The sequence below is a fragment of the Denticeps clupeoides genome, chromosome 7 (assembly GCF_900700375.1).
Source record: "Denticeps clupeoides chromosome 7, fDenClu1.1, whole genome shotgun sequence".
Classification (NCBI taxonomy): Eukaryota; Metazoa; Chordata; class Actinopteri; order Clupeiformes; family Denticipitidae; genus Denticeps; species Denticeps clupeoides.
The window spans coordinates 23,502,188-23,529,882 of NC_041713.1; the positions used below are offsets into that span (position 1 = coordinate 23,502,188).

Genomic DNA, 27,695 nt, shown 5'->3' on the forward strand with positions numbered 1-27,695 from the left:
CGTCATCACGTCAGCTGCCGCCTCCGCCGTGACCGAGCCCCGCCAGCGCCCCGCACTCTCCCCGCATCGGAAGCCGCGCGGCAGGGTGGATCTGCTTCTCCGCTCCATGCGGCTGTAATGGCCGTCGGGCCGCGGCAGGTGCGGCCGCTCCGTGACGGATCCCGCCGCCCCGAGCGAACCCGGTAACGTCGCAGTAGCGGAGCAGCGGAGGCCGGTCCGGTCCGGTCCCGACCCGGGCAGCATGATGGAGCTCCAGCTGGATGAGGTGGTGTACCAGGACGACTACGGCTCCGTGTCCGTCATGTCGGAGCGGGTGTCGGGCCTCGCCAACAGCATCTACCGCGAGTTCGAGCGCCTGATCCGCAGCTACGACGAGGAGGTGGTGAAGGAGCTGATGCCGCTGGTGGTGAACGTGCTGGAGAACCTGGACTCCGTGCTGACGGAGAACCAGGAGCACGAGGTGGAGCTGGAGCTGCTGAAGGAGGACAACGAGCAGCTGATCACGCAGTACGAGCGGGAGAAGGCGCTCCGCAAGCAGGCGGAGGAGGTGAGGAGGAGGAGGAGGAGGAGGACCATCAGCATCCCCCCGAACACCTCCACACTGACGCCGTGAGGCCTAAACGCGCCAGGGCCTCCATAACAGCTGCTCCTGCTGCTGACCACCCGTCACCCCCATTATTCAGCACCCCAAAAACAGGACGCGTGACAAGGTCGTGAGAAGGTTAGGGAAACTCAGGACCACGCATAGGCGCAACGCTTTTACCGAAACGTCAGCGTGTGGCACCATCATGGGAACAGATCGTGTAATATGATGTAGGCCAGGCTTTCTTATACTTTCATAGTTTGCCTCATATTTTCCCGAAAACGTGGATCGTTTCATCTGTATGTAGCCGCCTTAAAAATATGCGTAGGTCATCTCATATCCATATAAACTTCTTGCCACGGCCAAAATATGTCCAATCTTCTTTCGTTGAGTAACACCAGGGTGGTCGTCGACGTCACCGTTTGTGACACTGGTTTACTTTGTTTTGCTGTATCAATGGCGTTTTACAACTAATTTATTGACGTGAATTTGAACATGAATTTTTGAATATCGGTTTAAACTAATTAAAAAAAAATCGACGTGTAAAAATGACATTTACCACTGCAGTCTGCTAAGAAGGATTCTTTACCACGTTTACCGTCCTCCATGTTTATTTGCATGAATTTCATGCAAAGCGCAGTCCAAATGGCAGCAAACATTGGCAGTAAAATAAATATGCAGAGGCGTGTCCCGTCCATAATCATGATTATGATACAAGTTCACTGGCCTTCTCCTGGAGCATGTCCCTGTGTCCAGGGGGTTGTCACATGTTCATTGAGCAGCACACTGACTTTCGTGTTGACATTTTGTATAAGACAGCAGAAGATTATAAAATCATTTATTTTCCTGTAATTAGATAGAATTATTATGGTTTCATCCACTGAACTCTTTTAATTTCCTCTTAGTTTGAGCATCTCTGTATGATCTCACGGTGGCAGAAAATGCATTGGGATACTGTACATGTCACGTTTTATGGAAATGCTGATTTAACGGCGCAGTTTTGATGTGTTTGTTGTGGTGTGGGGGATGGGCCGGAGAGGATAATTATGGGAAATCGGTGCGAGGAAGGGAGGGGCTGGAGGTGTAACCGGATTCTGCACCAGGACAGAGCGAGAGGAGGAGGAGGACGAGGAGGAGGTCACCATGACCCAAGGGTTTATGGGAGTAATGGACATGTGCTCATCCCGTTTGTAACCGGTACAGACCCTTTAAAACCCGAGCTGGGTTTTTTAGGCCCTGTGAGTGAGTGAGTGAGTGAGTGTGTGTGTGTGTGTGTGTGTGTGTGTGTGTGTGTATGTGACAACAGATTACAGGATTCAGGCCATTTCTCAAGAACTCCACGCAGCACAGAAAAGGCCCTTTGTGCTCAGAGCTAAAGTCATGGTGGTTGTTTGTTTCTCGCTCTGCATCTGTGTGTGTGTGTGTGTGTGTGTGTTGGAGAGGGCACATGTGCATTTTGAGTCAGGAGGACAGGAAATTTCACATTTTTGGTAACCTGTCAGGAAAGTAATGCATAAACACACACACACACACACACACACACACAACAGTGCCCACCCAAGGACCCTGGGCGCAGGTCACCTACTGGTTCGCTTGTAATTCATGATGTTTTTGGTGGTGACTCCAAATTGGCAATAATGTGACAAACTCTCGTTGCATGGTGCAGAAATTTATGGAATTTGAAGATTCTCTGGAGGCGGAAAAGAAGGAACTGCAGAGTCAGGTGGAGTCTCTGGAGTTACAGAGCAAGCAACTAGAGCTGAAAACCAAGAGTTATGCTGATCAAAGTGAGTTGGGCCTTCAACACACAGAACACATGGAGATGTTTCCAACGTGGAAAACCAACACATTTTCCTTTTTTTTCCTAAACTAGTATCTCGCCTGGAAGAAAGGGAGTCTGACATGAAGAAAGAGTACAACGCCCTACACCAGCGACACACAGAGGTGGGCACAAGTTCCCAGATTTCCATGGTGTGACTGGAACAGCACACTTCCCCATCCCAGTCCAGGAATGCGCAGGGATCCTCTGATCTGACCTGTGATCTTTTTAGATGATCCAGACGTACGTGGAACACATTGAGCGCTCCAAAATGCAGCAGGCAGGAAGCACCCAGCATGAAGGCACAGGCTGCGGACGAACGTGAGTACATGCGCGTGTCCCCAGTCTAGGTTGTTGGGTTCCTGTACGCGGTGTGTGGGCGGGCGGGCATCTGACGGAGGGGCAGGCTGACGCGATCTGACAGCTTCCCTCGGTCTCTCCCTGTACGGCTTTCACCGAGTCAGACTCGTGTGTAGTTTCGTTGTGTGTGTGTGTGTGTGTGTGTGTGTGTGTAGTAGACTGTGGACCATTTTTCATACGTATGTACTGTATGTGAATGTGCTGTTGTTTAGAATATTTTGCTCTGTGTTGTCTTTGTGAAATGTGTTTGAAGTGACCTCTCCACTACATGTCTGTTCAGGGAAAGACACAGTTCACATTATAGGCATGTGCACTACTCCAGTGTGTGTAAACTTTTGGTTTCAACTGTATATTCCACATGTCTCTTTTGATTTAGGCTGTCCTAATTCCTCTGCATCATTTCAAACCATATATTTTTTTGTGAAAATATAAGTTATATTTTAAGGAAACACTACCTAATACAGCCACACAACTGCTGCTTATGACACTGAACAATTAAACGAAGGGTGACAAGCCCTGTAAGCACAGTTTTTTTTTAATTTTTTATTATTATTATTACTGAAAGACAAAAAAAAGCTTGTCCCATGTCCCTTTTTGATGGCCAGTTACCACTTTCTGCTCTTTTGACCCATTGTTCCCAACTGATGTTGCTCTGATTTATTGTAATGTAGTGAACGTCACATATGTTTATGGTTCTAAGGCCAATTCGGACACATTTTGACAGTTTGGACAACTGTGGACATGCTGAAATGAATATACAGAGGACCAGTTTCCCAATCCAGATTTATTCCATTAAAAACTAGCACAGATTCACACAGACCCCACGCTGCTCCACATGGAGCACAAGACATCGGATCATCCATCTATCATTTGAAAAATGTTTTTGTGATCATCTGCATTTCAGAAGAATTACATCGTCCCTCACGGTCCAGACTGCAGCCACTGAATGAACACTGAATGAAGTGTCTGTTTGAATTCAACAAAAAGGCAGAACCTTGAGAACATGACATGTATTGGAGGATGATCTGTGTGAAGAGTTTGTTGTATTAATTGGTTTGCAGGTCTAGTTAATGGTTAAACACTCACGTTATTGTTTTAGGGTGTCATAGAATGGGAAATTGTAATTCCCCTGCCTGGCAATATGCAGATCCCACAGAAGCAAAAGAGGTCCGTAAAACACAACAGTTCTAAAATCCTCGACCTTCTTCACCATGACCTCAGGTCACAGCGTCAGGTGAATGTAACCATGTCACCCAGACAAGGATACCCTCAGCAGATGCTGCAGGCTGGATATTAATGAATCCATTAAAAAAGATGTAGTACTTTTATTGCTAAATTAGAAGTATTTCGATGTCGTCAGTGTCACATCATGATTTACATACATGTGTCTGATTTGATTTATATCAGTAAGTCACTCAGTAATTCCTAGCAGGATACCAAGAAGAAGTGACCGTACTGAAGTACATTCTGTGGCACCTTTACAGGCCTAGTATGTTGTGTGTAGGTTGTTGTATGGCATGCCGTGAGGTACGTGTAATGTTGCTAACTCGTGTCTCTTTCGTTTGGATCTCCGTGTATGTGCTGCTTTGTGTGTTTCTGCAGTCCACGCCACACATGGAGGAAAAGGTAAATGATCCTACCTCCCTATTGGAACGCCTTCCTGGTCTCCCATTAACCCCAAACTGCTAAAAGCTCTCCGGTCAGGGAATTAGCTACATGTGTCAGTGCGTGGGTGTGTCTGTCATTTTCTCTAACTGCATGACCAGTGTGGCCTTGTTTTTTTTCTTTTCTTCATTGCTGTAAACTGTTGCGAAATTCCCCTTTTAATAAATCTCTCTCCACCTCTGTTCACCCTCACTCCATCACTCGCTCACCATCCTTCTTTCTTGCTCCTCCCCTTTCTCTCTCTTTCTCCTGTCTTTGCAGTAAAGCGGAACGCCCCCCATCGCTGAGTTTGTTCCCGGGTGGGGATGGGATGGTACGTGGGGGGTCCGGGGTGGTGAGGATGCTGCCAGACATTTGGCAGGGCGGTGACCTCGGTCGGCCCGTCTACACTTCCGGCTATCAGGTGTGGTAGGCAAACACAGGCCCTCGCACCCTGGGGAGACGCCTGATCGTACCACGCCACCATCACACCTAGACCACACCCTCTCACTTCGCAACTGCAGACAATCTCTTGTTTCTTCGATATTGGCAAGAAGCAGTGAAAGTTGTTAAGACACCAGCAGGTTGGTTGGGGACGTCACATGTCAGGCCAGATGATTTATTTTGTCTGTTCTCTGTGAACCACTGGCGTGTCTCAGCGGACATGGACAGACACGTACAGACGATGCCTTGGGAAGGAGTGAATCAGGGTAGGGGGAGTGTGCAGTTGCTGTCAGAGCAGGGTACTGGTGAAACGATGCTATATTAAAGTTATTGTTGATTATTGGCATTACAAATGCACCAATCAGCTTTTAAGCATTGCCCAGTCGGTGATTGTCTTACAAACATAACAGATCGATATATAATGATTGGGGTACCATGAATATCGACTGAAAATTCCAATAAATTCCTTCTAAGAGCTTTAGGACAAACTTTCAGTTTTATAGAATTCAGCTCGAGGCATTTGCATCTGTTACACAACTTTGTAGAAGAGAAGGTGATATTATCGCCCATTAAAATGTATTAATGTATTCATATGTGCATTGGTAAATACACTATAATATATGACACTATGTATAAGTTGTTACAAAGACACCACTAAAAACATAAACATTAATTATTGCTGCACACAACAATAATAGTCTGAATATTAGTCCAGTGTTCATTGAAACGTTCTTCTTTTACAGCTTTTAGAATACATATAAAATGCATTTTTCAAATGATTTGTTTTCTTTAACATTTAGCCTGAACTCCAGGGCCAGGATATGGATATGGAACCACTGTTTAAGCTTTAGGACCAGGCCATTATGCATAATTGACTTTATTTCTTTGTCCGTGTGAATTGCATGTATTTTAAGGACCGTAAGAAAACACATCGTCGGGTTAAACACTCATCCAGGTTATCTGTTATCTTTTCCTAATCTCAGAACTGTTGATCTGTTGAAGAAGCAAGCGCTGCTCTTCCAACTTTTGATGACCGATGACCTATTCTCATATTGGACATGTACAGGCAAACCAGCAGCAGTTGTGAAGTGAAAGTGATCTCCATGGAACCCACAACCTTTTGATCACCTTACCCACTAGGGTGGCAGGGTCACTTTGGACTGGATTTGGTTAAAGCCAAAAGCAAACATCAGTTATCAGTATTAGCCGTATTTTAGGATCCAGAATGCTGGGTAAACTATATATATCTAACTATATAAAATATTTTCAGATATTATCACTTTTTTGTGACCTTTTTCTTGTCAACTTTCTTCAAGCAGACTTTTGCGTTAGAGATTTACGTTTTTTCTGTGTGGGTATTAATATGGACAGCAATGGTTTTTGTCTCTTTGTGTATTGGCATGGGTCTGTCCTTTTTTCCGGTGGCTAAGATTTGTGGGAATGTTCTCAGGAGGATGGCTCAGAGTCAGATTCTGTGGCGGCCACACCCAGCAGCACGGGCAGCAAGTCCAACACACCCACCTCGTCGGTTCCCTCGGCAACAGTGACCCCTCTGATCGAGGTGCTGGGCTCATCTGCGGAGTTCGAGAACCAGCGTGGGCGAGGCAAGAAGAATGCCAAACGACTAAGTAGGAACATTGAGGTCCAAGTCTCCCAAGAAACCAGAAATGTCAGCATTGGTAAGAGTCTGAACTATCCACGTCCCCCCACACAATTGTCTTTCTACCGAAACGTTGCTTCTTTTCTTCGCAACAGTGGACGGTGGTTTCCTCCCGCGGTCCAAATTCATGTACGCTAGGTCAATTGGCGGCTCTGAATTGTCTGCAGGTGTGAGTGTGTAAATGAATGTTGTGTGTGGGTGTGTGTGAGTCCCCGCCCTCGCCTGCGGGATCAGGGATAAGCGGTTATGGTATGTAAGTGAGTGAGTGAGTGACTCTACTTTCAGCTTAGAGTGTCCTTGCACTACCCCTAGTGTTCATGTGTGTTTTGTACAGGCAGCAGTAACTTCTGGATTCAAACTGTATGCAAATAATGACTGTGGTCATTCCTGCACCGATGAAAAGAAAAACACATAGAACCATATGACTACTGCAGTAAACTCTGAAATGATTGGTTGGGGTGCAACAAAAAAACTTGTTGTCATGTGGTTGCCATATTCAACTCAGATCCCAAATCAAGATATCTTGATATGTAAAACTGACACACAGTGGCGCAGCAGGTCTCCCCTCCAGGTCGCGGGCTTGTATCTGGGCTCGTGCATTGTGTGTGTGGGGTTTTCATGCACTCCCAGTAGTTGTGTGACTTTGCATTTGTAAAGAAGGATCATACACATATTAAAGAGTGTTATTTGTGCATTTGGTTAAACCCTGGCCACACTTTGTGTCTGCAGGTATGGGTAGTAGTGATGAGTGGTCAGAGATCACCCCAGAGTTGGACATGTGCCTTGACCCACATATCTATGGAAACAGGTAAGTTGAATGTCCGTTCCGTAAGTGTTCAGGACCGACTATCCTAATCACCACTAAACATCCTAGGCACCCCATCCACACGAGAAGGTTTTCCCCTAAAACGGGTTTTCGGTTTTTAAAAAACCCGCATCCAGAAAACATCTGAAACTTTGTCATCCACACGGAGACTCAGAGAACGTCCCGAACCCCGTTTTATTCCCGTACACACCTATAAGTGGTGTTGTAACTCCCCTCTCCTTGTTTGGCGTCTAGTTCTTCTCTGTGGTGAGTTAAACACGTCATTGTTCTCCAGCCACGTCTTTTCATTAGAAATGTGTGCCGTATAGTTTACCCCAAAAAAACGTCTCCATGTGGACGCAAGGATTTTCACGACTATATATGACTATATATTTCATTTATTGACTACTTGGGATCAATGCATTAAATGCATATGGGAATTTCTGGGTTTGAAACACTTACTCGTACTTTATCCACGTGCAAACATGACACAGCTCTTCTTTTCCAACCAGCCCATCGCATGGCATAGTGAACGAGGCGTTTGGCATCAACACGGACTCGCTGTATCACGAGATTAAAGATGCCAAATCTGACATCATCGGGGACGTAGACGCAGGGGCAGAACTGCTCGGTAAGCCAGGTTTGGTCGCAAGGTTTGAAATGTGTATGAAGTAAATCAGAAAATTAATAGAAGCTGATTGCGATATTATTGGATGTATGTGACATAAAACTGAAGTGGACTGATTGGAATTAGTCTTTTTGAGGGAGACACATGCTAGCATTTGCACGCCCGTTTCCCACCAGTTTAGAACATCACGCTCGCCACATAGCTGCGTTGTTTCCACCCATCACAGTCTTCTGAGGAGGAGTTTTTTTTTTTTGTTCAGTGCCGAAGTGACACTTGATTTATCTTTTCACTACGTATACCTTTTCATTTGTGTTTTTAGTATGGAGATGCTGCTCTGTTTTGCTTTCATCATCACTGACTTAACTTTTATGTGCTTTTTTTTTTCTATCTGCGCTTCTGCTGACCACACCCCTAGGGGAGTTCTCAGGTGTGTATCTGTTCACTGTTCCTTTTTAATTTGATTTTCAGATTTTGTTAAAGTTTTGTTTTTGTTACACTGCCCAACCTCCACATGATCTTAGTTGTGTGGGAATAATAGTGTGTGAGAATTTTGCACCATTTCCAAGCTCAAAACAGAATTGAGAGACCATTCCACAATCAGCCATAACATGATGACCACTGACTGGTACAGTGACTAACATTGGAAGTGATATTAGGCAGCAAGTGCACATTGTTCCTTTAAGTTGATGTGTTGTTTGCAGAACAATTATTTGGCAAAACAAGAATAATAGGAGGGTGGTAGTAGCCTAGTGGGTAACACACTCGCCTATGAACCAGAAGACCCGGGTTCGAATCCCATTTACTACAAGACACTTAACCCTAAGTTGCTCCAGGGGGTGACTGTCCCTGTAACTACTGATTGTAAGTCGCTCTGGATAAGGGCGTCTGATAAATGCTGTAAATGTAAATGTAGATGGCTGGGTCATAGCACCTCCAAAACTGCAGCTCTTGTTGGATGTGCTCATGACCTACCAAAAAGTGTCAGGGTCATGGGTGCCAAAGGCTCACTCTTGCTCATGGGCAGTTGAGGTTGGTCCGTATTGCCTTATCCAATAGAAGAGCTACTGCAGCTCAAATTGCTCAAAGATTTTGTGCATCTTGCATCCTGCGATGCCATTTGTTGCTGAACAAGCAGACCACTGTGCTGAAAATAAGTGCATCTTGCAAAGGAGCCTGCTACATTTAAGGATGAGTGTAGCTAATGATTGTATGTGGTTAAGGCCGTCTGCTAAATTATGTAAATGTAAATTTACTCAGTAGGTTGGTGGTCATGATTTTATTTAAACAGTACTGTCCAAAGGTTTTAGGCAGCTATGAGAAAATGCTTTAAAAATATCTAATTTATTTTCATACATTTTCATACAAAATGCAGGAAATGAGCAGAAAAAGAATCTAAACCATATCGTATTTTGGTGTGACCATCCTTTTCCTCTAAAGCAGTATCAATTCTTCAAGGTTCGCTTACATACAGTCCTCAAAGTAACTATGCTGGTAGATCTTTGAGATCTAATTGCAGTTCTTTTGTCACTGTAGGCTTCTTCAGATCCTTGTGTCTCTTCATATAATCCTAGACCAGGGGGACACTGCATACAATCACTTCCAGTCCATTCCACTCCTTGTTCTTTATGCTGGAGATAGTTCTTAAAGGTCCCCTATCATGAAAAAGTCACTTTGTGAGATTTTAACATTAATACGAGTTCCCCTAGCCCATCTATGGACCTGCAGTGGCTAGAAATGGCCATAGGTGTAAAGAGTGCTTTGGCCATTCTGCTTCGCCGTTCAGAGAGCGTCACCTCAGACGGTCAGATCTGAAATGGGTCTGAACGTCCCCTTTCTCATGCTTTGTCCACCCAGAGAATTTCCCACCCCTCCCCTAAAAAAGTATATCCACCGACCGTGTGGAAAAAAACGAGACTTCAGATACAGGACCACTAAGACCTATATAAGACCAATAAAAATATAAATCATGTCAGTGGACCTTTAACAATACACCAAATGATACGCCTACCTGATTGTATGTCATGGTGAATAAGTATCTGCCTTCATTTCTCAGCATTGAGGATAACCCCTTCATATGACCCAGAATGCTGCTGCAAGACTTGTCTTCAAAGTTCCAATATAAATCCATGCTTTATGTAGGTGCACCTATAAGAAATGATGCTGGTTTGAAGGCCGGCAGGGTAATGGTTTGATTGGATATCTTCCACTTGTTTTCTCACTGCATTTTGTAAATTGTTAAAACTCTTAATTGGTTTCTGAAAGCAATTTTAGTATACAGGATTCGTTCAAACATTTTTTAAATGTTTGCATAGTGCACTATATTTGTGTGTGTGTGTGTGTGTGTGTGTGTGTGTGTGTGTATATGTGTAAAATGAGAGCTGCTATAGCTTCTACACATTTGTGCTGTACACATATCGAAATTGGCTTTTAAAAACCATATACTAACTGTACTAACAATCTTTTCTGGAAATATCCACTTATAAATATCCAGTGGGTGGCAGTGTATGTTTGCCACATACAGTACAGGCCAAAAGTTCGGACACACCTTCTTATTCAATGTGTTTTATATGTAAGTACATATCTCCAAATGTGTTCATTCATAGTTTTGGTGCCTTCAGTGAGAATCTACCAATGGAAGGGGTGTTGAAATTAATCATATAATCGATGCATCGCGATGCAGAAGTGGCCGATATTGCATCGTAGGGGTGTTAAAATTAATCTTATAATCGATGCATCAAGATGCAGACGTGGAAGATTTTGCATCGATGCAGTGCAGAACATAATCAATAATATCATGATGACGTGGAATTAAATTTCAGCCTGATCTGGGAACAGCGCCACTCCGAGTTTTACGCTGCACGTATTTTCACGTGACCAATTTGGACATTACACGTACCAAATATTACTGCTTTTATGTAATACAAAATGAAATAATACAAGGACCTCGGTTCCTCTGCTTGGTGGAGATGTCGATCTGCATCAGGACCGGGGCAGACGATTAACTCCCCCCACAACATAGTGCCATGTGCATTTAAAGGAGAACTACCAGTATATACAACTGTTATAAGGTGAGTGCGGACGTAACAAGTTTTTCTGCTCTGGAGCAAATCAGAGCGTCCACACAGGCGCACGAGACCGTAACTCTGGTATTTGGAACATCATGTGACCATGTAGAAAATGGCTGGGATGCATCGCGATGCATCGATATCAAGGCACTGCTAATTGTAATCGAATCGTGAAACCAGTGAAGGTTCACACATCTAGTAAATGGTCATGAAAATAAAGAAAACACATTGAATGAGAAGGTGTGTCCAAACTTTTGGCCTGCACTGTACATATAAACACAGCAAAAGAAGATTTCATAATAATTAGCAGCTTTAATTAGTATGCCTCCACCAATCATCGTACAGATGGCATAATTTGAATAACGGCTGCGTTTTTAGAAGGCTCCAATCTGGATTCCATTTACTGAAGTGTGCAAAATGGCTGTTGTGATGTGGAAAAACTGGATGCCAATCAGTATCCAATAGTATCTTCTTCCCTGTCCACTCCTCCCTCTCTTTCTCTGTCTCACCTGCTTTTCTCTGTGTCCACTTTTATATCCCCCCCCTTGAAGTTCGAGATGATTTCTTTGGTAAGGAACCGCGGTCTTCTCCATCATCACCTCTGCTGCTGCTGGAATGTCATTTCCTCCCATTTGTCTTGGTTGCTTGGCTGTACCTTTTATCATTTTTTTTTTAATCCAATGTTATACAGATTATACATTCTGATATAAGGCTGTCTGATATGACCACAATGATGCAGAATGTTTTTTATAAATTCTATAGAAATTCATTATATATATATATACACACACACACACACACACATACATATATATATATATATATATATATATATATATATATGTGTGTGTGTGTGTGTGTGTGTGTGTGTATGTATGTGTGTGTAATAAATGTATGTAATGACTATTTGTTTTTAATGTGGTGTAAATGTTTATTAATTTGGAACTTCAGGGAGCTCAGTAAAGATCTAATTGTAGAATTACAATCCACAGTGAGGTCATATATACCACTATTCAGTTTGAATAATGGTGTATAAGAACAGGTATTTGGGAGGCCTCCCCACTTTTGCCATGGTCTGAAGGAAGACGTCATCTTCAGTTTTAAGGAAATTGTTTAGATGTTCAGCACCAAGCCAAGTCTGCCAAGGAACTGTCTATGGTTGCAGTGGCTGCCTATTGGGGCAGTGGTGGCCTAGCGGTTAAGGAAGCTGATCCCTAATTAAAATTTATGGCTGCTTAAAAGCATGAAAAGAATTCTGCCTTAAAAAGTGGTTGAATTAAACTAATATTACCCAATAATTGAGGTGCAACTTGCTATGGTCTTTGAACCTAATCTTTTTCTGTGTATGCATCTGAGCTTAAATGCAGAATTTTGACCCTGTCTAGGTTTTAGAAAGACCTGAAGTAAATCTTGTGTATAAATCATTCTACCCCAGAAAAAAGGAACCGTTCAAAGAAATCTTTTCAATCGATTACTGTGACGTGTCATATCACACAGCCCTACCAGATGCGTCCGCACCTATCTCAGCACGTGCCAGCTGAATGTTTGCATGGTGCTGATCTGTTTTGTGTTCCTGCCAATAACTGTTGAATTTTCGGAACTGCTTTGTTTTGGCATTGCTCCATTTTACTGCATCTTTGCCCACTTCTGTTTACCAGTCTCATCATCCAAGGCTCTTACACTACACACACACCACAGTTTGTGTGTTAATGATGCCATTCTCACACAGGGATGGGGAAGGAGGTGGAGCATTTGCTGACAGAAAACAAACAGCTCCTGGAAACCAAGTAAGGAATGGGAGAGAGGGGTGTGCATATGTTTTTGGGGTCAACAGTCACCCTCCACATTCTGAGTGTGTGCGTTTGTGTGGATCGCTGTCCTGTTGTACCTGTGTAGAAATGCACTGAACATCGTGAAGAATGACCTCATTGCAAAAGTGGATGAACTATCAGGAGAACAGGAGGTTCTGCGGGAGGAACTGGAAACTGTCAAACAGTCCAAGAGCAAAGTGGATACCAGGGTCAAGGAGCTTGAGGAAGAGTTGAAGAGGTGAGAAGCGAAAAATGGCAACATGCTTTCATATTACCATCATAGAAGAATGTCGAATTGGTGAAATGGCTTTTTTTCTGAAATTCTATAAAAAAATCTATTTTAGTGTAGTAAATACGTTTATCTTTTCCACCTTCCTTCACAGTTCCATTAACCATCATTCTAAAGTGCAGGTTTGGTCACCATACAGTATAGGTACCTACAAAAGGAGGGACAGAGTGTACACAAAAAGGTTGAATGAGCAGATTCTCCTGAATGAAGATCATGACAATACACCATATTTGCAACTTTTTTTCCTCTTTTTGCTACTTTGGGATTCTAGTGCATCCTCTAAACTGTACAGCTTCTGTAGTCATAGCGAGCTTGAAGATAGTTCCAGCTCCTGGTCATGTTCATGAAAAGCACTACTTGCTTTCAGGCTGAGAGCGGAGGCTCTGGGAGCGTCTCAAGACTCAAAGGATGAAGGTGCAGACGATGTGAGTACAAAGCTCTATGTTGAAAATTCATCATTAATGGTTTATATTTCCTATAAAGCACAAAGTCTCTTTAGTTTTAGCCTTCAGATTCCCTCTGGACCCAAATTTCAAATATCAATATAAAACACAAAGTCTAGGGCAGGAACATATTGAAGTGGAATTAATCACAGCCACGTAGTGGCTATAAATATATTTTTCACTGAAAACAAGGCTTATCAGTGAAAAATATATTTATATGTATGTAAATGTTTTATTATATCTTTCCTTGGGACAACACTGGAGAAACACTGTAAAGTAGTCAGAGTAGCTTTACTGTCCCCTCAAAACACAGACAACAAAAGTAAACAGAAGTATCAATTTGACAGGCCAATACAAAAAAAACAATACAACAATAGAAATGATTTAATATTTTTTATTTGATAAACAAACAAGAACAAAAAAATTCCAGAAAAAGCCGTTTCAAAATATAGAAATACTTTTTTTGCAGGGTTTTTTGCTATTGTTCCGTCTCTTCTTTGAACACTGTTCAAAGAAACCTGCAAATGAAATTACAGAATGATCAAACGTATAAAATAATTATTTCCCCCGCTGTGTGTATGTGTATGTATGTAGATGGAGCTTGTCATGTATTAAATGTTGCACAAAGAAGATAAAAGTTTGTTTTGAACTAAATAAAATTAGTAACGAGTTGAGAAAAACCAACCCTGAACAGGTCACCTGCCATCTGCTCTATTCTCACTGCTTCAAAACTTTGAAAAACTAACCCGCGTCTGCTTCTGTTGCTGGTGGCTTTGTGGATGGGTGCTGGACGGTGGCAGTACTCCTCCCCACTGCAGGACGATGTGGCGATGACGCAGCGGCGGCGCTTTACGCGCGTGGAAATGGCACGTGTGCTCATGGAGAGGAACCAGTACAAAGAGCGGCTAATGGAGCTGCAGGAAGCTGTGCGCTGGACTGAGATGATCAGGTGAAGAGGATATACAGTCATAATCACGAAAATGGATTCTGTAGTGAATATCTTCAACTTTTACTCTTTTCTTTTGTAGAGCTTCTAGGGAAAACCCTCAGATCCAGGAAAAGAAGAAATCCACCATCTGGCAGTTGTGAGTGAAAAAGCAGGGGCTTCTTCTTCATTTCTTTCCATTCGGAAATGGAACTTTTCATCCCCTGTTCTTGCCTCTTCTGCAGCTTCGCACGCCTTTTCAGCAGCTCCTCGAGCCCCCCACCGGTGAAGAGGCCGTACAACAGTGTGAACATCCACTACAAATCCCCCTCCCCCGCCGGCTTCAACCAGAGACGCTCGCACACCATGTGCCAGATATCCACCTCCAATCGCACGCTCGAGTTCTTCCCCGAGGAGTGAGGACACGCCCCCCTTCCCATGATGTTGTGTTCACTGTATTCCCCACTTCTGTTATTTTGCCACGACTGGCTGCTTTGTCCTAACGCTTCCCCCTCTCTCTCTCTCCGTTCTCAGACTGCCCAGTAACGGCGTTGCGTCTCTCCTCAGCGACTCAGCCCTGTCGGTACGGAGAGAGCAACGGCGGGAGCAGTACCGGCAGGTCAGAGAGCACATGCGCCGCGACGACAGCCTCATGCAGGCGTGTGGCTGGAGTGTCCCGCCAAGATTCAAACAGGTACTGCATACCTGCCACTCCTCCATCCCAGCATTTCCATCCTCCTCTCCGGTGACACCTACATTCTAATACAGAGGAAATAAAATGTGGACACACCACTGTTAAAATGGCAGAACTTTACAGATCATCTCTGAAAATTAGCATTAATTATCTGCAAACTGCAGATTTTAATGAATTAATATGGTCCTATATACAGTACAGGCCAAAAGTTTGGACACATCTTCTCATTCAACGTGTTTTCTTTATTTTTATGACCATTTACATTGGTAGATTCTCACTGAAGGCATGAAAACTATGAATGAACACATGTGGAGTTATGGACTTAACAAAAAAAGGTGAAATAAGTGAAAACATGTTTTATATTCTAGTTTCTTTGCTCTGATTACTGCTTTGCACACTCTTGGCATTCTCTCGATGAGCTTCATGAGGTCATCACCTGAAATGCTTTTCCAACAGTCTTGAAGGAGTTCCCAGAGGTGTTTAGCACTTGTTGGTCCAGCTCACCCCAAACCATCTGGATTGGGTTCAGGTGGAGGCCAGGTCTCCACTTTTTGTTAAGTACATAACTCCACATGTGTTCATTCATAGTTTTGATGCCTTCAGTGAGAATCTACCAATGTAGAAAACACACTGAATGAGAAGGTGTGTCCAAACCTTTGGCCTGTACTGTATATATATATATTTGCGTGGCCAAAGGTTCTGAGAATAACACAAATACTGTATTTCACCATATTTGCTGCTTGCTTTTTTATGATGGCAATTTGCATATACTACAGAATGTTGTGAAAAGTGAAGTCCCTCTTTGCCATGAAAATGAACTTAAAAAACATTTCCACTGCATTTCAGCCCTGTCACAAAAGGACCTGCTGATCCTCAGTGATCCTCTTGTTAACACAAGTGAGAGCGTTGAGGAGCACAAGGCTGGAGATCATTCTGTCATGCTGACTGAGTTAGAATAGCAGACTGGATGCTTTAGAGGGTGATTCTTGAAATCATTGTTCTTCCTCTGTTAACCATGGTTACTTGCAAGGAAACACATGCAGTCATCATTGTGTTGCATAAAAAGGCTTCTCAGGCAAGGATATTGCTGCTACTAAGATTGCACCCAAATCAACCATTTATCAGATCATCAAAAACTTCAAGGAGGGTTCAAATGTTGTGAAGAAGGCTTCAGGGCGCCCAAGAAAGATGATTGAGCTGCAGGATCAGGGTGCCACCAGTGCAGAGTTTGTGTCAAGTGTCAAGTACCTGGTGTCAAGAAGAACAACAAAGAAGCCACTTCTCTCCAAGAAAAACATCAAGGACAGACTGATATTCTGCAAAAGTAGGGATTGGACTGCTGAGGACCGGGGTAATCTTCTCTGATGAAGCCCCGTTCTGATCTGTTTGGGGCATCTAGAAAAATGATTGTCTGGAGAAGAAAAGGTGACGCTACCATCAGTCCTGTCTCATGCCAACAGTAAAGCATCCTGAGACCATTCATGTGTGGGGCTGCTTCTCATTCAAGGGAGTGGGCTCACTCACAATTTTACCCCAAAACACACCCATAAATACCAAAACATCCTACAGCAACTTATCCCAACCAACCAAGAACAGTTTGGTGAGGAATGATGTCTTTTCCAGCATGATGGAGCATCGTGCATGAGGCCAAAGTGAGAACTAAGTGGTTCAGGGAACAAAACATAAAAATTTTGGGTCCATCACCAGGAAACTCCAGAGAACTTAATCCAATTTAGAACTTGTGGTTAATTCTCAAGAGGGGGGTGGACAACTATAAACTCACAAATTCTGACAAACTCCAAGCAGTGATTATGAAGGAACGGGTCGGCATCAGTCAGGATTTGGTCCAGAAGTTGATTGACAGCCTGCCAGGGGCGAATTGCAGAGAATTGCCGACACTGTAAATATTGACTATTTGCATAAACTTGTCAATAAATGCTTGTAATTATATTTCAATACACCACAGAAACAACTGAAAAAAAGATCTAAAAACACTGAAGCAGAAAACTTTTGCAGTGTCATTCTCAAAACTTTTGACCATGACTGTGTGTGTGTGTGTGTGTGTGTGTGTGTGTAGAGCTTGAGTGAGAACAGTTCTCACTCACTGACCAAATCAAGCCTCCATAGGCACCAGCATCTTTTATGCAAAGATCACCCCAATGAAGAAAAAGGTTTTCCTTAAAATATAAAACGAAGTATTTCTGTTGCCATGGTGTCCAGAGAATGCCCCGGCAGTGGTGTGCATGCAGCGGTGTGCCTTTGCTGCAGCAACATGGATGTGTGGTGTGTGTGTGTGTGTGTGTGTGTGTGTGTGTGTGTGTAGCAGTTGCCGAGGTGACTCTGTGGTCGCCGTGGCTCTAACTGTGATTTCCCACAGACTGCGGCCCAGTTGGATGGCACTCAAGAAAGCCCACTGAAGAAGCAGCAGGCAAGTGAGACTGAAAGAGTTCCCAGCATGCTCCTCTTCTTTCCCCGCCTCAAACCCAACCCTAACATAAGAGAGGAAGAGTACTTGCTGGCTAACTCCTGTCTGACTCTTTTAAGAAAAGGCTGGTGTTGGACGCTATGTCATTAAGGCATATGTCCGTCAGACTAACCGAGTGCCATGTTCCTTTTGGCTTGTGAGCATGACGCTGTCTGTTCACCGGTGCTCTGGAGTGCCTGTCCATAGCCCGCATAGCAGAGAGAGATTCTCAACGTCTCGCCGTTCTCGTGTGTTCTGGTTGTTGTGCATGTTTCTTTAACCTTTCTAACCCCTGCAGTGCTGTTTTCTGATGAATGCTCTCTGTCGCCTCCTTTCTCTGCCTGACCCCTGCCTGGAACCAGCGGTGGGGTTGGGCATCTGTACTGGGCTCTAGTGTTTTCTAGAAGAAGAAAAAAATCGATCCTGCATATGTGTTCCTTTGCAGGCCAATGAGAAGGATGATAACCGCATGAAGAATGTGCCCGTGCCTGTGTACTGTCGCCCCCTCGTGGAGAAAGATCCCAACAGGAAGGTAAACTTGACCCAACTCGCACTCAGATCGGTCTGTGACTCGCATCACTGCGTCCATCTCACGAACTCATGCGCCCTCTACCACCTCCAGCTGTGGTGTGCCGCAGGGGTGGACCTGACCGGCTGGAAGGCACTGGGTCAGGACCCGGCAGGCATGAAGCCTCTAACCAATGGATCAGATCCCCTGACAGCGGAGGAGGGAGGAGAGAACAAGAGTGAACACAGCTCTCCAGAGAAGAAAAAGGTAAATGTCCATCGTATTCATTCCTCTAGTTATTAACATTTACGCTGTTTATCATGGCTCCAGGGTTTCATTTATCATGGTTATCATGGTTATCACTCCAGAGTTTCAGTGCTGCACTATGCTCTGAAGCCCATTATTTTCTATGGCTTGCATGTCAAATTTCTTACATTTTGACATGAATCATTTTTGCGTGTGTTATGTGCCAGTTTAGGGGTATGGCGCTAAACAAAAGAAGGGAAAGACAAAACCCACTGAGACAAAATGGAGCAATATAGCAAGTTATTTCTAAAAAAGGAAAATGGGAGCTTCGAAAACCACACCTATTTTTTGTACTGAGCCCTGTGGCAAGTGCGGTGCGTGGAGCACAACTCGCTTTTCTTCGCTAATTCTGTCTGAAACCGGCTTTCCTCTAAATATTCTATCCACCACTCCGAAAATCCAACAGCATGTCGTTGGGTTGCCGCCATAACAGGCACCAGGTGCCTTCTGGCCACAGCTTTTAGCAGCCGCCTTTATAGTCAGCTTTACAGTCATTTTAACTACATACAGGTTAGACAGTACATAGTGGAACCAGGCGCTACATGTGACAGTGAAGTGATTTTCATTGTGATACACAGCACAGCACACGGTGCACACAACGAAACGTGTCCTCTACTTTCAACCCATCACCCTTAGTGAGCAGTGGGCAGCCATGACAGGCGCCCGGGGAGCAGTGTGTGGGGACGGTACTGTAAAAAAGACTGTGGGGTGAGGTGAGAGAACTCTCACCCCACAGCATGCTCTTCACTGACAAGTCTGAGCCTTATCAGGGCTCTTAGTTTGTAAACTCAATATTCTATAGAAATCGAACGAGAATTGCTGGTGTCTTCCTCTTGTAAGTTGCTTTGGATAAAAGCGTCTGCTAAATAAAGTAAAGTAAAGTAAAGAGAACTGAGTGTAGAAAAACTCTTTCTCCCTCCACACAAAAGCACTGTATTCAACCACTCCAACTTGATGTTACCTGGCAGAAAGAGGCATGGCACAATAGAGGTTAAAAATGAAGTTTCTAATTTATTAACACCGGTAAATAATTATTGTAGTTACATGTGAATATTGAATGTAAAAAGGTACCAAGGTTACAGAGAAAACAAAAATGAGAAGAAAGAGTAAAGGGGGAGAGAGAGAGAGAAAGAGGCAGAGCCATGAGAAATGAGATAGAGCAGGCTCAAAAACCAGAAGATCTGGTTTCGATGGAAAGACAGCTGGGAAAGAAAAAGTAAAGAAAAAAGTCCCTTCCCCACATGTGAGCAGACCTTTATACCCCTGGTCTACAGGAAGTTGTCACTGGCCTACAGGAAGTTGTCACAGACCAATCAGAACCTGTTGTTTCTGATGTCACGCCCCCCGGTGCCTCCCATCTGGGGAAGACAAAGAGAGTGGGCGGTCCTGACGGCCGACACTTCACACGTTCGGCTTGGCAAAAGGCTGTCCGACACAGGCATGTGAAACAGAGGTGTTGAATCTTCATGCACAACAATTTGCACAGGAATGTCACATTTCTCCTTGTAGACGGTTGCTCTGCAAAACAAAAGCAGTACCTTGGCCATTTGGGGATTTCTGCTATGCCATCACTGCCCCATGTAACATTTAAACAAAGTTACGAACTGACATGAAATGCACGTGTGCAACATTAGGTGCAAACAAAGGACACAAGCAGTGCAAGAGTAACATCTCAGGTAAATAATGTGAGCTACCAAGTAAAAAATGTTCAAAGACACTTTTGTGGTCCATTGAAACTCTGTGTCTCCAACCTCCTGCTGACAGTTGACTCTCTTCGCCTGAGTGTCCAGAACTGATGAAACTACATCGACTCTTGGCCACTGGAGCTCAATTAAGTACAATTAAGTACTATCACGGTGTTTGTTAGGGCCAATACATACTTTGCACAGAATTTTGGATATCAAATGTATGTAGTGTATAAATGGTGTTTTAACTTTATGAAAAAAGATCTAAAAATATTCTTTATTTATTTGAAAAAATATTTAAAATGTGTTTTTTTTGTTTGTTTGTTTGTATTCTTAGTATTAGTATAGAGTTTTCAGTATCTTGACAAGCCTAAAGGGTACACTTAGTTCTTAAATGCATACTCATGGATTTGTGGACTAATTCTTATAAACCATGTTGTCTTGTTAGACCACATCAGACATTTCAGTCTGTCAAAGAGCAGGAGGACTCTGGAAAAGTCAGCTATGCTGCTGGTCTACTGGGGTGACCAATGGAATTTGCTGTGTGTTCAGTTCATTACCATGCATTTTCATTTCAGGATCTTCCTGTACACATACATTTCTTAATACTTTATGGATTTTTACCTTCTATCTTTAAATATGAGTGCTTGTTTTGACCTGTGTATGTGGAGTCATCTCTACGGGCTCCACTCTTTACTGTGTACGCCTCGTTGTACCTTTTGCGATCCCCTATTTGGTTCTTTATGTTAACTCACAAGTAGTAAAGTAAGTACAATCTAATAATCTCCTTAGTCCAAGGAGCTGCATGAGACCGATTCGATGAGCAGCCGTGTGTGGATTCTGACCAGCACCCACTCTGGAAGTAAGGTGGTCATCATCGACGCCAATCAGCCAGGGTCACTGGTTGACCAGTTCAACGTGTGCAACGCCCATGTCCTGTGTATATCCAGTGTGCCAGGTTAGTCTGTCATAAGCTCTCACATGTTACCAGGGTACACACATGTACATAAATACATGCACATTACAATTCTGACAACGCAACTTTATGGAAGGTTGCGGGTTCATGGCTGCCCACTGTCCATAACAGGGTGTAGGGGACACATTCTCAATGACATAAAAAACTGTTTAATTTAATAATTGGTATTTAATGATTGTGTGTGTTTACAGCGGCCAGTGACAGCGACTACCCCGCAGGAGAGATCTTTTTGGAGCAGCAAGGGGACGGCAGCTCGGAGCAGCCCGGCGGGGTGGAGGGCATGTTAGCGGGCATCACTCTGGTGGGCTGTGCCACCAACTGCAGTGTAGTGCGCAGTAACTGCTCCTCACGCACAGACACACCCGTGCTGGACAAAGGTCAAGGTAAACCTCACTGTGACACATGTCAACAATTACAACAAGGCTGTTCAATGCTGTCTCAGAAGACTAGTAGTAGCGGTCATGTGATCTTACAACGACAGAAATGGCTGTAAGAATAACACGTCCATCTATGCATTGTGTGTTTGTGGGAATCAGCTCCCACCGCTCCAGTGCTCAGCAACAGGTTGGGTGTGTCCCAGTCGGCTGAGGAGGCTACCGAGGCCACAGAGGTCTCAGAAGAGGCAGGGACAACCGAAGGAGAGGAGGAGACACCTACTACAGGGCCGTTCACTGAACACGTCTTTACCGATCCACACAGCACAGGCAACCACCCTCAGAGGTAATACACACACAATAAACACAATGGGGCACAGCAGTGAAACATCAATGGTGATCCCACATTTCCTGACAGCATTTACTGTTCCATTACAAACAGTGCAGTTTTTTTTTATTATTTACTCTTATACAGTAAGAGTATACAGTAGAATCCAGTGAAAACTCGTAACACATCCGAAGCTATGGCCAGAAGGCTTATTCTTCTTCAAGGCCTCTTCTTTCAATAGTTGAATTAATGAAATGCCCTCCATTCTGCAGTTAGAAAAGCTGCAATGTAGACAAGGTAATTGTCAGGAAAAGTGATATTGGTCACAGTTTATCGAATAAATCATCACGATCAAGTCCAGCACTTAATTCCCTAATGTACATATGATGTGTTGAAACAGACATTTTATTTAGATTGATTGCTGTTCGATGGGTGGGTTGGAGGGTGGAGGTGGGGGGTACAGTAGAACAATCTCATTTGCTTGAGTTTGAAACACACAAGAGCTGTCTGACCCATATCTGATCCATATCTCATTCTCCCCCAATAGCCGGGGCAGCGCACCAAAGGAGATCAGTTCTGCCCCTGCTGATGCTCAAGAGGGCGGTGATGACTGGGCGGCCACCAGCGTTGCCCCCACAATGTGGCTGGGAGCACAAAATGGCTGGTGGGTGGTATGCAGCCAACTGAAACCCTCATGAACACGAGAAGCTGTTCTCATCATTTTCTGATCCCTCTGTCCTTTAGGCTATATGTCCACTCCGCTGTGGCCAACTGGAAGAAGTGTCTCCATTCCATCAAACTGAAGGACTCCGTTCTCAGCCTGGTGTAAGAATGTGGTGTGCTGTGTGAAGAGATGGCATGTCTCTGTTTGATGGTGTGTGTGTGTTTAAATTGGTGTGTTGTCTCTTTCGCTGTTCTGTAGGCACGTTAAAGGCAGAGTGTTGGTAGCACTGGCGGACGGAACCCTGGCTATTTTCCACAGAGCAGAAGGTGTGTGAGAGAAACATTTATAATCGTAATTGTGCCTCAGTTACCTCAATATTAAAATAGCAGTTTATTGTGGTCTTTTTTTCATGATTCTGTACACTGGGAAAAAGACGTGAAATTTCATATAATATGAGTGATTTGTAAACAGTGGCGTCATATACCTTACTTTTCTGAAAAAATACATTCATCTGCTGCTGTTATTTTACAATACATGATACTAACAAATTAAAATACATGAAGGCCCTGTCCACACAAGAACATTCTATCTGATCTGGCTTTGCGTCCACACGGAAACGGCGTTTCAGCGGTTATTTGCTAAAACAGGTTCAAGGGTGAATGTGGTGGCCTAGCGGTTAAGGAAGCTGCCCCGTAATCAGAAGGTTGCTGGTTAGAATCCCGATCCGCCAAGGTGCCACTGAGCAAATCATCATCCCCACACACTGCTCCCCGGGCGCCTGTCATGCCCACTGCTCACCAAGGGTGATGGTTAAAAGCAGACGACACATTTCGTTGTGTGCACCGTGTCCTGTGCTGCAGTGTATCACAATCACTTCACTCTTTTCCACGTATCCGCGAGGACAGCTTCTTTTGTGAAAGCGCTGAAGTATTAGCCCAACCTCTAGCCTGACTTATAACCCCAAACGGGTTATACATACAACACTGGCAACAACACCAGATAGAGCAGCTACAAGAAATCCTCTCTGCGCCACACATTTCTAACGGAAAGACGGGGCTGGAGAACAGTGACATGTTTAACTCACCATGGAGGAGAACCAGACGCCAAACAAGGAGAGCAGGGAGTTACAGCGCCACTTACAGGCCTGGAGGAGGTTAAAACAGTCTTCAGGACGTTCTCTGTGTCTTGGTGTGGACGATGACATTTCAGATAACGCTCCAGTGTGGACACAAGCTTTTTAGAAACCGAAAGACCTGTTTCAGAGAAAAGACATCTCGTGTGGACGGGGTTTTAGAAACATGCTTAAGTCTCCAGTTGTAAACTGTTGTGGCTAAATTCCACAACCAACACGCACAAAGTTACATTGGTGCTGCTAAACTTTGGCCTAAGAAATTGAACCAAATAAAATGGTGACATTTATATTGCAGGTTAAACTGGAAACCGTGCATGTGTGTGTGTGTTATCCTTGTTGCAGACGGCCAGTGGGATTTATCCAACTACCACCTGATGGATCTGGGCCGGCCACACCACTCCATCCGCTGCATGGCTGTCGTCCACGATAAGGTCTGGTGTGGCTACAAGAACAAGATTCACGTAATTCAGCCAAAGAGCATGCAGATAGAGGCGAGTCTGTAACCCCTTCATATCTGAAATAACCTTCTGACTGGTATTCCATCGCAGCATCCTGATTCGCTCCTCGTCTTCCTCGCCCCCACAGAAATCCTTTGATGCTCACCCTCGCAGGGAGAGTCAGGTCCGACAGCTGGCCTGGATTGGCGATGGTGTCTGGGTTTCCATCCGCCTGGACTCCACCTTGCGCCTCTATCACGCCCTCACGCATCAGCATCTGCAGGACGTTGACATTGAGCCTTATGTCAGCAAAATGCTGGGTTAGACTCTTTATCACTGCAGTAGTTACAGTCTATTATACTTTATTCATGTTCTATTACGTGTCGTCTACAGCACTTACACATGTAGAAACCTCCTGTTACTTGTTTTATTGAATTCACCAGGCACGGGAAAGCTGGGGTTCTCCTTTGTGCGGATCACGGCTCTTCTGATTGGAGGAAACAGGCTGTGGGTGGGGACTGGGAATGGTGTGGTTATTTCAATTCCACTGACTGAAAGTAAGAACCATGCTTAGATTTGGCAATGTGAGCGCACTTCATGTTCTGTTCTCACGCTGATTGTCCAACCTCTCTCTTCCCTGCTTCATCTCTGATCGTGCACCACGCTTCCTCCCTCCCTCCTCTGTCCCTTGCTCCTTTAGCGGTAGTCCTTCATCGGGGACAGCTCCTTGGTTTGAGGGGTAAGTTGGAGCTCTCCCTCTCACTTTCCCTTTGCCCATGAATTCCTTTCTCCCCTTTATTTCTTTGATTTATTTTCAGACAAATGCAGCTTTAACCTGTACATATCTGTAAAGCCTGTAGTGCTATGTGCAGCATGGTTCTTTGCGGAAATGCGGTAAAAATGTGATATTCAGTAGAGTGCCGCATAGCTTGAGAATGCACAAAGACCATGGCGATTGTCGGCTGTCATTAGGAATTCATTGCTGTGCATTCCCAGCAAACAAGGTGTCTCCCACGTCATCTGGAGGCGTGATCCACGTTTACGCAGACGAGAGTTCGGAGAAGAACAGTGGCAGCTTCATTCCGTACTGCTCCATGGCTCAGGCACAGCTGTGTTTCCATGGACACCGAGATGCTGTCAAGTTCTTTGTGTCTGTGCCAGGTTAGTGTGTTTAGACCTCCTGCATGTCCATCCTCTCTTCACCTAGACTTTTCACCTAGACCTGACCCATTTCCCCTCCACTCAGGCAATGTGCTGGCCACCCTGAACGGCAGCGTGTTGGACAGCCCCTCGGAGTCTCAGGGGTCCTCGGCTCCGGCGGAGACGGAAGCTCAGAGTATGCAGAATGTATTGGTCCTGAGTGGAGGAGAGGGCTACATTGATTTTCGCATCGGTAAGAGTGAGAGTAATTGTGTCCTCTGCATTTAAACCATCACCCTTGGAGAGCAGTGTGTGGGGACGATACTTCAGTGGCACCTTCGCGGTTCGGGATTTAACCCACAATAGTGCGCACTGCCCTACATCCAGAGGGCCCACCTGTAGGAATAAAATTGTGGGATTGGTAAGGATCGCTTTGTAGGCTTTGAGTACCTGTAAGATTTTAGACAAGATCATATGCATTGTAATGTAAATAAAATATCTTGATTCAAAGTATTAAAGCAAATCTCTGCATACACATTATTTGCAATGGAATAATTGTACACTTGCAAACATAAAAAAAAAAGCAATTTACTTTTCATAGTTTGGATCTTCCTGACCTAGTCAAAGTGGCAGCACCTCTTAATGACTTATATTTGCAATCAGTTGTATATGAATTGACAATCTTGTAATCAGCCGGTCAAATGAAGTTTAAGTTTAAAGGCAATGTACAACTTTTGTACCACATATGTAAAAAGTTATGTATATATATTTGAGCCTGTATGTGTAATTTTTACCCTATACAAAACAAAGGGAATGTATTAAGTGCAAGTATTTAAAAGTTGAACCGACTGAACTAAATAACTGAACGCATGTTGGCTGCATTAGATTTACTCTATTCATATTATTTCCTTTTTCTTGTTAACATGTACTGTATGACTCTCTTTACTTGTGTCTCTCTCTCTCCTGAGTGTGTACTCTGTGTACTTGTCCAACCTGATATATATATGTATATATGAATATATATTGAATCACACACATATCACATCATGATATGTTGAATGTTTGTCTGCCCCGATCCAGGTGATGGAGAGGATGATGAAACAGAGGAAGGCGAAGGTGGCGCTCCTCAGATGAAGAATTCCTTGTCTAAAGCTGAGAGGAGCCACATTATCGTATGGCAGGTGTCCTTTGTCCCCGAGTAACACACCTGAAGCACTGTTTGTGTACCACCCACCATGCCCAGTACTGACCCCACTATGCCATGTAACAGTCACCCTGTATGCGCCCTGAATATACCCCCAAATTCCTGTACCTAATGTAAACTCTGTAACTACTTGCATTTGGGCATTTTGTAGAGCCTCTTCACATGGCAACTACCCCCTAATTACGCGCGCCCAGTCCTTATTCCCTGTATGTAGCCAAAAATCCCAAAGCACCTCTGAATCCTGCTACTCTCAAAAAACTCCAGATGTGGGAAATCCTACAGATGCACAGACGTAATCCAAATAATCCTGGAAAGCGGCAAAGCATCCCAGTTATGGAACGGTTTCTGTCTCAAGGCCATTGGTTATCTATGGCTAGATCGTGACAGGCAGCGGCTGGGACGGCGAGTGATTGTGGGAAGACTGGTCCTGAGCCGGGTGGCTCAGCATGAAAGGAGGCGGATTGAATAAAGGCAGATCAGAGAAAGAACTGATACGGCTTCCGGAAGCCTCCTCTCTTCTGTGGAGAGCAGGTGACCGCTGCTCTGAGGGAAGCTGTGGATAAGAGGGATTCCTTGCCTTGTGGATCTGTATGTTATCCATTACTCTCTCTGTTCTCTTATTGTTGTGGTTAAATATTAAACATATTCGTGCTCTGAAATGTTTTGCCATTTGTGCCTTTTTTTTTTTTTTTTTTTTGCTGCACCTTTCAGATTTTCAACATTTTTTTTTAAAGTAGGTGATGTCAAAATGTCAAATGCATTCTGAGAGGATTCCTGAGAGTGACTATTGCAACTTTAACGGTTGAAAAATGATTCCATCTTATTTACGGTGACAGAAGGAACGGTGGGATTACAAACAAACTGTCATCATATTTCTCAGGAACACGATCTTCCACTCCAGAGGATGGTGTCTTCAATCCGGATGGAGACAGACAGTGAATGGACGCCTCGGCATTTCAATCAGCCCTAAAACTCAAATTGGCATGCTTACGGCTGGACGTGCCTTCATCCACTACAGTTCTCTGGTCTCTAGCATATGTTTGTAGTGGCAGGGTTGGGAAGATGTCCTTTGTTACAATTTCCCAGTTTAAATTATAAAAGTAGAGTAACTGTATAAAACCTAATTACATTTGTTTACTTTTTGATCTTTCATTCATTATTCATCCTAACTGTTAACCATTTTAAAGTACCGGGCATTACCTTTGCAGCAGTACTAAACATTGACTACCATCACACTCCTTTCAAATATGAATTAATCATTATAATTGATCGGTTTAATAAAGATAACATAATAAAAACATTTTATA

General features: G+C 44.0%; 1 protein-coding gene across 9 annotated transcripts; it reads left to right on the forward strand.

Moving 5' to 3' along the window:
• Window positions 1–27,047, forward strand: mapk8ip3 (mitogen-activated protein kinase 8 interacting protein 3). Of its 9 annotated transcripts, none has more exons than XM_028987345.1 (34): window positions 1–547; window positions 2,250–2,370; window positions 2,457–2,527; window positions 2,635–2,723; window positions 4,365–4,388; window positions 4,689–4,830; window positions 6,301–6,529; window positions 7,240–7,318; window positions 7,828–7,946; window positions 8,359–8,370; window positions 11,560–11,577; window positions 12,738–12,795; window positions 12,905–13,057; window positions 13,476–13,533; window positions 14,331–14,500; window positions 14,580–14,636; window positions 14,722–14,892; window positions 15,011–15,170; window positions 17,548–17,598; window positions 18,080–18,166; window positions 18,257–18,409; window positions 20,926–21,091; window positions 21,301–21,492; window positions 21,646–21,829; window positions 22,359–22,475; window positions 22,556–22,636; window positions 22,734–22,801; window positions 23,950–24,098; window positions 24,193–24,364; window positions 24,488–24,601; window positions 24,745–24,783; window positions 25,041–25,205; window positions 25,291–25,437; window positions 26,265–27,047. In XM_028987345.1, the coding sequence occupies exons 1-34, from the start codon at window positions 242–244 to the stop codon at window positions 26,384–26,386; spliced, it is 4,044 nt and encodes a 1,347-aa protein (XP_028843178.1). In that variant the 5' UTR covers window positions 1–241; the 3' UTR covers window positions 26,387–27,047. The 9 variants fall into 9 exon arrangements, with proteins under 9 accessions (XP_028843178.1, XP_028843181.1, XP_028843186.1 ...); XM_028987350.1 differs by having other exon boundaries at window positions 2–547; window positions 4,689–4,740; XM_028987351.1 differs by having other exon boundaries at window positions 2–547; window positions 4,689–4,740; window positions 14,352–14,500.
• The last annotated feature ends 648 nt before the right edge of the window (window positions 27,048–27,695 follow it).

Bases quoted from the DNA above. Each gene is read 5' to 3' on its own strand.
- mapk8ip3 (XM_028987345.1), top strand. From the start codon at position 242: ATGATGGAGCTCCAGCTGGATGAGGTGGTGTACCAGGACGACTACGGC. The intron at 4,831-6,300 runs GTGTGGTAGGCA...GAATGTTCTCAG, and splicing joins TCTACACTTCCGGCTATCAG to GAGGATGGCTCAGAGTCAGA. The intron at 14,501-14,579 runs GTGAAGAGGATA...TTTCTTTTGTAG, and splicing joins CGCTGGACTGAGATGATCAG to AGCTTCTAGGGAAAACCCTC.